This window comes from Mesoplodon bidens (assembly GCF_964165515.1).
Source record: "Mesoplodon bidens genome assembly, chromosome: 6".
In the NCBI taxonomy this organism is placed as follows: Eukaryota; Metazoa; Chordata; class Mammalia; order Artiodactyla; family Ziphiidae; genus Mesoplodon; species Mesoplodon bidens.
Genome location: NC_138162.1, coordinates 81280848 through 81294765, shown reverse-complemented (window position 1 = coordinate 81294765; position 13918 = coordinate 81280848). Strand labels below are relative to the sequence as shown.

General features: G+C 37.6%; 1 protein-coding gene across 4 annotated transcripts in view; it reads right to left on the bottom strand.

The window, feature by feature from the left end:
- LOC308618661 (uncharacterized protein C9orf85 homolog) overlaps window positions 1–13918 on the bottom strand; it is a 62415-nt gene that overhangs the window by 20611 nt on the left and 27886 nt on the right. For all 4 annotated transcript variants that reach the window (XM_081236825.1, XM_081236826.1, XM_081236827.1 and 1 more), the window contains one exon: window positions 12159–12265. In XM_081236825.1, the coding sequence (XP_081092951.1) occupies window positions 12159–12265 (107 nt within the window). The remainder of the gene's footprint in view (window positions 1–12158; window positions 12266–13918) is intronic.

Below are 13918 nucleotides of genomic sequence, written 5' to 3'. Positions count from 1 at the left end.
GTCAACAGAGTTACCTGTGGGCCCACCTCTCCTAACAGATTGTAAATTCCTTGGTGTCACAGAGTCACTTTGGTATCTTCTATAATACATAGCACAGTGTCTTATACATTGAAGATGCTATTTAAAATAATTGCAGGGCTTCCCTGGTGGCACAGTGGTTAAGAATCCACCTGCCAAGGCAGGGGACATGGGTTCAAACCCTGGTCCGGAAAGATCCCACGTGCCATGCAGCAACTAAGCCCGTGTGCCACAACTACTGAACCTGCACTCTAGAGAGCCCACGAACCACAACTAATGAGCCCACACGCTGCAACTACTGAAGCCTGCACGCCTGGAGCCCGTGCTCCACAAGAGAAGCCACCGCAATGAGAAGCCCACGCACCCCAACGAAGAGTAGCTCCTGCTCCCGCAACTAGAGAAAGCCCACGTGCAGCAACAAAGACCCCAACACAGCCAAAAATAAAAATAAATAAATAAATTTATTTTAAAAAATAATTGCAAACTGAACCAAATTTTTTTTATCTGTTATCCCTAGCAATCCCATTTCTTTGTCAGAAAATAGCTATGTTTGGGATAATATCCTCCATCACTACCCTGGACTCTTCCTAGAGACAATTTTGTTCCTAACAAAACATGTAGATTACACTAAATTATCTTTCAAATACAGGGCAGGTTTATTGGTTCTTGTAGGTCAAGTAAGGAAAATCTGGTTATACAAAATAAAGTTTTTTAACAGATATGTTTTCATTCTACAAGGGAAAATTTCGTGTTCGTTAATTTAAGGTATAGAAATGGTTCAAGTCATAGTGGATGACTTTGAGTCAAACCTTAGGGATCTGACATTAAAATGAAAGGCAGGAATCAGAGATTATGAAAAAACAAACAAAAAAAACTCCGCATTCTAATTTTGAATCTGCTGTTTACTAGCTGTGCCTAGGGTAAGTCGCCTAATTTTTCTAAGGCCACTTTTTCATCTGCTGCTCCTACCTCCATAGGGTTCTTACTAGAAGCCAATATATATGACAAAGCTTTAAAGACATGCAAAGTTCAGTACAAATATCTTAATTATCTACTTGCTTAAGACGCTATCAGAAAAATGGAAAAACGTATAGTACTAAGGTTAAAGTGAAATCTAGCTTTATGTGATCTTAGGCCAGCTCTAAGTATTTGAGATCTTTTCCTTTCCTTTTACCATGATTCCTCAAACAGTATCAAGTTCCTGATAATTCTCTGAAGAATTCCAGCAATAAATTCTCCCAAGTCTCACCAAAAGAATATAATTTCTACTTTTAAGGGACTTCTTAGCTTTCTGGCTTCTACCTTTTACAATTAAGATCCAAATCAGAAGGAATACAACATTTCAGTGCCCAAACAGTAAAAGTAAAATTGGATTTCTAAAATACCAGTAAAGGAGAAGGTTCTATAATAACAAAGCTATTTCTGCATCCCAGAGTACTAAAAGTACTTTACTGATCTAAGACATAGCCTCTGCAATGCCACTCCCAGTTCCTATTCAAAGAAGTCATGCTGTCTGAAAGGAAAAAGGCACTCAACTGCAGGGGTTTCCCCAGCTATTTACAGTACACATTTCCCAGGTTGATGGGGGATGAAGGCAGGAAGGGGAAGGAAAAGAAAGAGTCAAACTATAGTTGAGTCTTTACTATCTTTTAATTCTGCTTGGATTCTGGCAGATAGCATACACTGTTAAACTATCTTCATCCCAATCACCTCTGCCATCACAAACTTACTTGAATTTCCAAATAAACTGCATATAGGTACACACACATCTAGAGAGAGGACCTGACTGACAATGAAGGTTTAATCATTAAATATCCTTTTCTCCTATTTTATTTTAGAACAATTTTTCTTCCTAATTTATTACATTCTTTGCAACAGTAAGTAATCAATTTTTCACTGGTCTGGAAACGTGATATTTAATAATGTATTTATTTCAATGAAATTGATTGGGATGTTGCCTAGACCTGGTGTAAAATATAATTCACCACTTAAAAATTCCAACCCTTTTTGCCAAGCCAATAAAATTTGTAGAATGTAATGAACACAACTGGTATAAACTTCACCTGCTATTTCCACCCAGTCTAATACCCTAAGTTAATAATAAAAATGATGGGGTTTGGGGGGTAAGATTAGAAACAGCCTAATAATCTATAAACCAGATAAACAACCCAACTGCTATGATTATTTTAAATGGTAAAAATAAAAGAATGTATAGAAAGCCAGTCTTTATTTACCACAATAATATATATATGCTATATATAGGTATATACTAAATATAATACATGGTGCCAGCGAAAGAAAGAAAAAAAGAAAAAAAGAAAAACAGGAAGGAAGGGAATAAAAGCCAGTTGTCAGGCAATAAACCCATAAATTAAGCAACCAATTTTTACCAGTTTTTTTTAAAGATTTTTTTTTGATGTGGACCATTTTTTTTAACACCAAAGAGGCTATTAATTATGTAGTATTATCTATAAATACAAAGACTTTCCCAATCACGTCACTTAGAGATCATTTTATCCACTGCTCTGTTTGGCTGCCAGTCTCGTCTCTCTCCTCAGCAATGGTAAGGCGGATACCCTTTCCATGAGGAAGAGAGATCCATGGTTTGTTGCCTTTGCCAATAACGAAAATGTTGGAGAGCCGGGTGGCAAAGCTATTGCCGTTGGCATCTTTCACATGAACTACATCAAAAGAACCAGGATGTCTCTCCCAGTTAGTGATCACACCAATTCTTCCCAGGTTAGCACCTCCAGCCACAATGCACAGGTTACCAGTGTCAAATTTGAAGAAATCAGTAATTTTGTCAGTCTCCAAATCAATTTGAATGGTGTCATTCACCTTGATGAGGGGATCAGGGTAGCAGATGGTGCGAGCATCATGGGTTGATGTGGACCATTTTTAAAGTCTTTATTGAATTTGTTACAATATTGCTTTTGTTTTATGTTTTGGTTTTTTGGCCGAGAGGCATGTGGGATCTTAGCTCCCGGACCAGGGATCCAACCCGCACCCTCTGCATTGGAAGGCCAAGTCTTAACCACTGGATGGCCAGGGAAGTCCCCAATTTTTACCAGTTTTTCAGGAATTCAACTTTGTTTGTTAATCTGTAGCCATTTCACTATATAAAATATCACCAAGTTAAGAGCTTTCTCTGGCTATGAAATATAATATTTATAAAATATAAAGCTTTTGCATTTCCATCCCAATTAATTTTGTTAAGCACCAATGTTTATTAGCACTGAGACAATTTTTCTATTAGAAGATTCTACAATAAACAAAGCACTTAATTTTCAGATGTCCTGACATAAGTATTTTCTTCAAATTTAAAGAAGGAAAAATTCTTTCTCTAATAATTTATTTAAAAATCCATTTATTTTTCCTTTTAATTTGAATCTGTTTATCTTTCCCATGCATGCAATATAGCTTTAGGCCCATAATGGCTCAGGGACTCGTCAAAGGTGTATTTTAATAACAGAAGCTGTGCTTCTAGAATGCAAAGTGCTGATAAATGTGCTCAGTTTTACAATACATCAAAAGGGAGGCAAGTCAAAATGTTCAAAACATGTGGATTGTAGAATTAGCCACCTAAACAATGGATCTTCACTCAGATGCTATAAACTCAGATTATATGGAGGAATAAGGGCTCAATTTGGACTGGTCACGGCATATTGCAAACATTATTTTTCAGGTATCTCATAGTGAAGTAAGTAGTATGTTCAGTTCCTAAGCACTGAAAGCAAGTACACCTTGGATACTTATGAATAGAATCTATCTATCTAAAATGTGATTATAACCCGTTCAAGGAGATTCATGTTACAGTGTTTGAGCAATGAACAAATACAAGTAATGAATGCCAACTCATGGATAAATACAATAATTCAGCACCAAGGAATGAGTGCAAGGTACTATCATGATTTAACCATTAGCTGGTGGATATACCTGGTGCTTTCTGTGCATTAATTTGTTTTCTTTGAAAAGTGAGGGCAGTGGTACTCTTTATTAGGCAGAATTTTAAGAGTACAATACTTCTTCCCTTTAAAAAAAAGGGAGTTAACATATTTTGGCAAGTATGTAGAGAAATTTGAACCCTTGTGCACCACTGATAGGATTATAAAATAGTGTGATCACTATAGAAAAAAGTATGGAGAAGCCTCATGAAAACAGGACTACCATATGATCCACCAATCCCTCTTCTGGGTATACATGCAAAGAACTGAAAACAGAGTCTCGAGGAGATATCTGCCCAACAATGTTCATAGCAGTATTCAAAATAGGAGGGGCTTCCCTGGTGGCGCAGTGGTTGAGAGTCCGACTGCCGATGCAGGGGACACGGGTTCGTGCCCCGGTATGGGAAGATCCCACATGCCGCGGAGCGGCCGGGCCCGTGAGCCATAGCCACTGAGCCTGCGCGTCCGGAGCCTGTGCTCCGCAACGGGAGAGGCCACAACAGTGAGAGGCCCGCGTACCGAAAAAAAAAAAAAAAAAAAAAAACTGAGGACAAAATAGGGGCTTCCCTGGTGGCGCAGTGGTTGGGAGTCCGCCTGCCGATGCAGGGGACGCGGGTTCGTGCCCCGGTCTGGGAAGATCCCACGTGCCGCGGAGCGGCTGGGCCCGTGAGCCATGGCCGCTGAGCGGCTGGGCCCGTGAGCCATGGCCGCTGAGCCTGCGCGTCCGGAGCCTGTGCTCCGCAACGGGAGAGGCCGCGACAGTGAGAGGCCCACGTACCACAAAAAAAAAAAAAAAAAAAAAAAAAATAGCCAAGAGGTGGGAGCCACCTAAAGGTCCATCAATGGATGAGTGGATAAACAAAATGTGATACATACATACACACACACACACACACACACACACACACAATTATTATTCAGGTTTAAAATGGAAGGAAATTCTGTCACATGCTGCAACACAAATGATCCTTGAAGACATCATGCTAAGTGAAATGAAAATCAAAAAAAAGACATATGATTGCATTTATATGCATATGATTGCATTTATATGAGGTATTTAAAGTAGTCAAATTCAAAACAACAGAAAGTAGAATGGTGTTTACCAAGAACTGAGGAAAGGAGAAAAGGGGAGTTGTTGTTAAATGGGTTATAGAGCTTCAAACTTGCAAGATGAAAAAGCTCTGGAGATCTACTGCACATGTGATTATACATAACACTACCGAACTGTACATTTTTAAATGGCTGAGATGGGAAATTTTATGTTATGTGTTTTTCACCACCACTACAAAAATAGATAGATAGATAGATAGACAACTTAAAAAAAGAACACAGTTGGTCTATAAAAGATTATCTTTAAGGATTTAGTTTGGCTAATTAAAAAAAAAAAAAGCTTTTAGTAAAGATGGAGCAAACATCTGGTTAGAGGCAAGCAATAGGGTGGCGTGACCTGTTGAGCAACACCTCACTTTGTCCCCAATAGTACTACGTTTTGTTTTCTCCAAACAGTTTAGAGGACCACCCCCATCCGTTCTCCCAGCACACTACAGTAAAAATACAAAAGCAAAACTTCTGGGGGGACAAAGTTCCACTTAGCTTCCTGCTGCTGGAGACCCAACTCTTCCCCACAAGAGCACTTGAAACATTTATGTCAAATAAGCCTTTTTAAAAACACTGTTTTATTCATCTGAGCCAAGGGAGTAGAGATGAGATAGAGGAGAATTTATTTATTTAATGCAATGATGTGTGAAGAGATAAGGGTTGCACCAGGGCAGTCAGTGGAGATAAAAATTAAGAGGCAATACGTTTTAAAATTGTCAAGTAAGAAGTGCAATACCTGGGGACTTCCCTGGTGGCGCAGTGGTTAAGAATCCACCTGTCAATGCAGGAGACATGGGTTCGATCCCTGGTCCAGGAAGATCCCACGTGCTGCAGAGCAACTAAGCCCGTGCTCCACAACTACTGAGCCTGCGCTCTAGAGCCCACAGGCCACAACTACTGAGCACGCAGGCCACAACTACTGAAGACCACGTGCCTAGAGTCCATGCTCTGCAACAAGAAAAGTCACTGCAATGAGAAGCCCACGCGCTGCAACTAGATAAAGCCCGTGTGCAGCAACGAAGACCCAACGCAGCCAAAAATAAATAAATAAATTTAAAAAGAAGTGAATAACTGGATGTGAGGACCAGGGGAAGTGACTTTGTTTAATGAAAAGCAAACATTGTTTTAGGCATAAAGCACCCACAAGTCATGAAACTGGCCAGACATCCCTAGAGTAATGTGGTTCCAAGGCATGGTACACCAGTTCTTCTCCTCTTCACTTGAAATATGTTTCGGATGAAATCTACTTTCAATCAGCATTCTTCCTTTGGCATTTAAGGTCTTCTCTCCATTCAGGGCAGCTCCATTTTGGTCTGTATCATTCAGTGGACTCCTGGGTAACCTTCTGTTTTATTCAAAAATTCTACAGTTGCAAAGTTTGAAAACCACTGAACGAAATACGTATGACATTTCAGTGGCTTGACCCTGTGGGTATCCATCTATTTTGTATGCAGCAGGGTTCCTCAACCAGGACACTACTGCCAGGTCAGGCAGCTATAGCTTTGTTGTAAGGGCTATCCTGGGCACTGTGGGATGTTTAGCCTACACCTGGGCCTCTACCTCCTAGGTGCCAGTAGCATCCCTCCCAAATTCTCTAGTCATGACAGTCAAAAAGTCTCCAGACACTGCCAAATATCCCCTGGGAGGCAAAATCCTCCCCTCCCAGACTCTAATCTGTTTGTGGCCTGTTGCTATTTTATACTAGCTTCTCCTTTCTCTTCTAATGGTAATGTTAAACTTGAGCTAACACTATATTATTGGTGATTTCTTTTAATTTATTTTATTATTTATTTTTGCTGTGTTGGGTCTTCGTTTCTGTGCGAGGGCTTTCTCTAGTTGTGGCAAGCAGGGGCCACTCTTCATCACGGTGCGCGGGCCTCTCACTATCGCGGCCTCTCCCGTTGCGGAGCACAGGCTCCCAACGCAGGCTCAGCGGCCATGGCTCACGGGCCTAGTTGCTCCGCAGCATGTGGGATCCTCCCAGACCAGGGCTCGAACCCGTGTCCCCTGCATTAGCAGGCAGATTCTCAACCACTGCGCCACCAGGGAAGCCCCTGGTGATTTCTTTTTAATGGGTAGGAAGAGAAAACAAACAGGCTAGAGACTCTAACAGATATGTGGGTATTTGCCTACCACATTTCAAAACTGACAGGAGAAAAAGGTTGCTTGGTTACCTGAAACACAAGGCATATGAAGTTTCTATGCCTTAGGCATTTCAGGACCTAAAAGTAAAATCTATTTGTCTAGATACATGCATTTCAAAAAAAAAAAAAAAAAAGCAGGACTATATATACTACTCAGCAGTAGGAAACTTAGAAATAAACAAGATAAGTGACTTATAAAAATTAATATAGTATTAGGCTCAGGAGAAGAGGGGAAAAAGGACTTTTTGAATGAATAATAAAACACAGAAATCACTGTGGGAAAGTGGAAAAACAGAGCTTTGCAATAAGACAATTTGCATCTGAATCTTAACTCCATCTGCTTTACTTTCTTATCTTGGTAAGACATTTAATCCCTCTGAGCCCAGAATAAAAAAAAAGAAAGAAAGAAAGCAAGAAAGAAAAGAGCCCATTTCATTTCCTTACATTGCTTGAGGAAGGGGACAGTCTTTTAACCATCTGTATTTCTAGTACCCAGAAAATAATATAAATGTCTATAAATGAGTTTTAAGTGAAAAATATCAAGATTCCTTTCTTCTTTTAAGAGTTATTTATCACTTTATATTTTTAAGATTTCTTGCTTTTCCAATAATTTTCAGCTCCACACCTAAAATTATTTAGTGTTCATGAATGGCTTGTGACTGGTAACGAATGGTAACGAATGGTAACGAATGCTTTTAATTTATCTTTGGGTTTTTTTTTTTCCCCAAAAGTCAAAAACAAGACACTTGACAGAAACTAACACACCATTGTAAAGCAATTATACTCCAATAAAGATGTTAAAAACAAGGCACTTGAAAAATGAGGGTTTTTTTTTTTTTTTTTGGCCTCACTGTGTGACTTGCAGGGATCTTAGTTCCCCAACAAGGGACCGAACCCCACCCTCCACAGTGAAAGGGCTGAAAGTGCAGAGTCCTAACCACTGGACCACCAGGTAATTTCCCTTGAAAAATGAGGTTTTATACAAAAAGATTTAGACTCGTCCTGAACCACAATTCTTACATCTAGCAGTAATCTTAATAATGATTATACTATTCAGGGGCCAAGGGAGATGTCTGTCATAGCACCACAACAGCCCTCCACCAGGGAGTAGCGATTTCTCACCTTCAAATAAAAAAACATGAGCCAAAATGATGGGGAAATCCTGGTACAACTACACTAACCTCTGATTAAGTGACAGTGGGAAATAAGGATGGCAGCTCATCTTAGCACTTTTACAGAGATGAGAAGCTGTAAAAAACTAAGCATTATGTTTATGAGCCTTTCACTTTATTTCTATAAAGACCTAAAGCTTTGCGTACTCAATGACATTTAAAATTATCTTATCATATCAAAGGGTAGTATCATATCAGTATCGCACTGTTCACACATCACTAATACATGACATGCATTTTATCCCCTTCCCCTCACAGCCATCATCCCATCTCTCTCTAGCAAAAACAGTTTTCAACTCTTCCCTCTTTCAGCTCAAGTTAGGACATCTATTCTTTTCTTAAAAGTCTTTGGGAATGGTCCAGGGTTGTTTTCAGTTATTGGGAGAAATTGTCATAAAGAACATGCTTATAAAAATCCTGTAGCATGTCACCTTACTGAAGGAAAAAGAGAAACATGAAATATTTTCTGCCACTTACAAACACCGTACAATTTTTGCTTCCCATGGTTGAAATGAAGAAATTTGAAGAGTTTAGATGTCAAACTCTGTTTCTTGGATACAACTGTTTGGTATCAGATCCCATGGACAATGGAAATTTGCTAGATGTGCGTGGTTTTTGGTGATTCACACACCAAACAAATGGGAGAAAAGGCATTAATTTGCCCAATATTCAGAATATTATCTCATTCCAAAAGAGATGTCACTTATAAACAGTACCTCCTCCTCCATTTTATGTTCTGCTGAACTTTTCTTTACGTACATCATTTGGTTACATAATTTGTGGCATGAGACAGACAAATGAAACAATGCTCAGAATTTTAACCAAAAGTAATATTCAGGGTGCTGGAAAATGAATCTTTACACAAAAGACACATCTAGTGTCAAAGTAAACTTCTTATACAAATCCTAGCAAAGGACAAATTTAATTTATAAGTGATTAGCTTGAACAAAACATTTAAAATTTCAAAACAAGTTAACGCTACCTTAAGCACTGTTCATCAATGGATTTAAAAACCTTATAGTATTGGTCAAGTTTTGATATGCAGAGACAGCAAAGTGTACATAGGTAATTTATGCTTTCTATAACACTCAATCTTGGTTTGGAGTCTGAAAGCTAGGCTTTCTAAAATGCCTAATGTAATCTAAAATTCTAATGTAACCTGAAATTCATGAGATTCTAGGCCAGGCAAGTTGACCTCCTAAATAACGTGTTCAGACTTGTTTTAACTAGTAGTTTCTTAGTCTCTCATAAGCTACCATTTTTATATTAGCTTGGGCTTCTTTATTACTAGAGATCTTCCTTTAGGCTTTAACGTCTTGTTACCTGTACTTCGGTATTTGTATAATATATTTCCTTCATTTTGCATTCAGTGGGAGCTATTCTATGGCTAACCTCATCTGCTTCAGGGTGATATAGAACAGCAGCTCCTGAGGTCCTCTTCTAGCTCTCATTTCAAAGACCTCTGAGTCACATACTACCGGCTATTGGCAACATCACCATGAGCTTCCCTGACTCCAAGGACTTCAATGACTCCAAGACAGGACAGAGTTGCTGACCTTTGGGTCCATGTGTCCACATTCAACCATTCTTAGGTTGTTGTGTTATAAGTTTTATGGAACTAAACATAAGATTTGTTACTGTTTCCTTTTGTTCTTAATGGAGTCTTTCTATCTGAATAAAATATCTGTTCTTCTAGGAATTATAGTATACAAGTTCTTCTGGAGCCATAAAAATATTAAGGCCATAAGTAATACACAAAAAGACTAAAAATTCAAGAGCTGTCTAAAATAACTTAAGTTCAGAAATTCTATAGCATGGGACTTCCCTGGCGGTCCAGTGGTTAAGAGTTTGCCTTCCAATGTGGGGGGTGTGGGTTTGATCCCTGGTTGGGGAGCTAAGATCCCGCATGCTTTGGGGCCAAAAAACTAAAACATAAAGCAGAAGCAATATTGTAACAAATTCAATAAAACTTAAAAAAAAAAAGAAATTCTATAGCAAATCACAGCATCTGGAAAATATATAATAATTGATATGATCTTTTATATACTGGCACATTCAATGAAGATAAACATAAAGGATGCAGCACAAATTAAAGATAAGAGATTAAAATGCAGATAATGGATAAGGCACAAATGTTTTTAAATTATTTCCTTTGTTATATCATGAATCTACTAAAACTCTACAGCTACATAAATACTTACTACCTATAAAAATTCTTTTAGGAACTAGCACTACCAAGAGAAAAATGGAGATTGGTGATGAAATCTCAAAATACCTTTATAGAAAGAAAGACCTGTTGAAAATATTCAAAAAACTACAAATCTTGTATTAGGCCTATTAACTAAAACTACACAGTTTATAGTGAATCAGCATCTAATTTCTGTGGTAGGGAACAGAGTTAATCCATTCATGGAAATCCAGCATTGAACAGTACAAACAGTTGCCAAATTTCCCTACTGCTAATTTGGGCCAATGAGCATAAAACTTTTAAATTTTCTTTAAAAGTGCTTTCTTTGGGGAGGAAATGCTAGAGAATACAAAGAAAAGACTGGAAGACAGGAGACAGAAACTTGTATAGCTATTTAAAAGGGGGTCAGCTATACCTATAATAAATACTAAAAATTTGCTCTGAAAGAGCAATACAGAAATAAAAATTCTAAAAAGTTGAAGTTAGTCTATCTTTACTTGAAGTTTTTAACCTTTCAGTATTAAAAAGAAGCATCTTAAGCAAACTAAAATGCCCAAACATTCAAAGCTGTTAAAATTCTCAAATAAACAAATTACCCCATAGCTTGAGTTAAAGATCCACAGAAAAGCTGACATAATTTTTCAATAGAAATAAACAGCAAAGGTTATATCATATTTATTATTTAGACTGACTTCCAAACTTTAATTAAAATTTCCTCCCAAAAAGGAAGAGGGAATACATTTAAGGAAGTTGCTACTACTGAATAGCTGAAAGTAAAATAAAGCAACAATGAACAAATGTATTCTAAATAGCTACTATATAGACTACCAAATTAAAACTCATAATTGTAAAAATAATATTGTATATATTAATGCTAATTTTTATATGTAAAATAATCAGTTTTCTCTTTTAGGCAGCAATTACCCTCCAATATGGCCCTTACTCAGCTGAGCCAAAGGATGTAAGGGAGCAGCACCAGGATGTACATAAAGCTAATAAAACAGAATGCCAACATTATAGAGGAAGGGTAAAGGACAGAGAGGTGAGAAACAAAGTCCAGTGTCTTTTCATGTAGACCCAAAACTTCAAAGGAGTGAAATTATAAATTATCAATCTAGTGATTTATTTATGATACTCAATCTAAGCCATTTCAGTAATCTTCATGGGTCAAATTAAAAGGTCAGACCCTTTTTAAGACCCCCTTTAAGACCCCCTTTGGTAAAAAATATTATTTAATTTAGTGAATTAAATAGTAAATATTATTATCTCATCACTGGGAGATAGAATTTTGCAAAACAAACTTTCCCTTCTCTGCCTTAAGCCTAGTCTCATTTTCTGAACGAGATGCTATAAAAATGGTGCGTTATTTATTTAGGGGAGAATGGGGAGGGGAATGGTGAATCCACCCTTTTAATCTATTTGCCTTCACCAGCTAGGATTCAGCATGTAAGATGAAATTCTATTCTACAGGGAATGGAAATTTTTTCTCTATTCACCTTAATATTTATCTGGACACGATTTTGAAAATCAGGGAATGAAGTCATATACTATGATACTGATAGTACTGGTGAGGTAATTAAGAAACTTAACTTACCATTTTTTAGGCTTTGATAAGGGTTTGTACTTGCTGTATTTTACACGCCATTCAAGAACTTCTTTACAACGCTGACATACTCCATCATGAAGTTTTGCATTAATTTTCTTAAAAAGAAACAGAAAAACAAATTGAGAAGTTCACCTGTGAGCCAGCATTACAAACCCCAAAAGGTACATGAGAAATTTAAGGGTTTTTTAAATTTTAATTTTATTTATTTAATTTTATAAATTTATTTACTTTTGGCTGCGTTGGATCTTTGTTGCTGCGCGGGCTTTCTCTAGTTGCAGTGAGTGGGGACTACTCCTTGTTGTGGTGCGCAGGCTTCTCATTGTGATGGCTACTCTTGTTGCAGAGCATGGGCTCTAGGTGTGTGGGCTTCAGCAGTTGTGGCACGCGGGCTCAGTAGTTGCAGCTCGCAGGCTCTAGAGCACAGCCTCAGTAGTTGTGGTGCACAGGCTTTGTTGCTTCATGGCATGTGGGATCTTCCCGGACTAAGGCTCAAACCCATGTCCCCTGCATTGGCAGGCGGATTCTTAACCACTGCGCCACTAGGGAAGGCCTAAGTTCTTTTTTTAAATAGCAACCTAACTTCAACCTGGGTTAACATTTTATGGTATACTATGTATTTTTATGTACATTATCAGTTTGGCTCTTTACAAAGGCAAAGATCCTTAACTGGCTGTAACTCAGAATCATCTAGGGAGCTTTTTAATTTCCTGGAAGGAGTATTTTAAGCACATCCCCATTGATTCTGATGCATATTTATTTTACAACTCAAACTGTATAGTTAAGATATATGCATTTTTACTGTATGTACGTTATATCTCAAAAAAAGGTAGTAATATAAAAGAAAATCTAATTCATATTTTAAGACTACTGTTTTGACAGCAGAGACTAAGAAACTTGAGAAAGGAGAGCCAGGGAGAAGCAGCTGGAAGCAAGAAGGTATTTAATTATTCAATTTAAACCTTTTGTATTCTTATGTAAAGATGTCTTAGAAAAGTTACCTTGCTAACCTGGTTTCTTCAAAACAGTAAATATGTGCATGTGACTGTGGTAGAAAAGGGGCTTTATGAAGAAAATGAACATTTTTATTATAATATTCGTCTCAAAATGTGTTGGGAAATGAAGAAGGGAAATTTTTAAATGTGTCACATGTTGTCACAACAGCTTTATATTTTATAACACATTTATTTGACTCAGGACCTAGACTATATATTTTCACTAAGTACTCTGGGAATTCTCTAACTTACTTTGGTTGTGGAAGCCTGGTCTTTGCCTATTGTTGGAATAATGAAGAAAAGACATTTTAAGTTCGTTTCCTTTTTTAATTTCTCAAAAGGAGAAAAAAGCATCCCCAAAGATGCAGATTCTTTGGAAGGTTATTTGATACTGAGTTAAAAGCACAATATTTAGAAACCATCTGAAAGAAAACAAAACTTCTGAACAGCACTTGATATTCTTTAAAGTTCTAAACAAGAAGGTAAAATAATGACAAAATGTTTATTCAAAGAGATATTTCAAGGGTATTTTCAAAAAACATAAATTAAGCTGTGAATACACTATGTGTGAATTTAACACTGTGGTGAAAAACATATTCTATTACTTATGAATTGTGTGTGGGGATTCTTTTCTTCCTGACCTAGAAGGAGAGTCCCTGGGAAGATAAATTCTGCATGCCACTATATTCCCTCTTTTCTGTGGTCCACTGACTGTTGCCAGAAAGAAGGAAATCTGTGCCTAACACCAAACTCCTC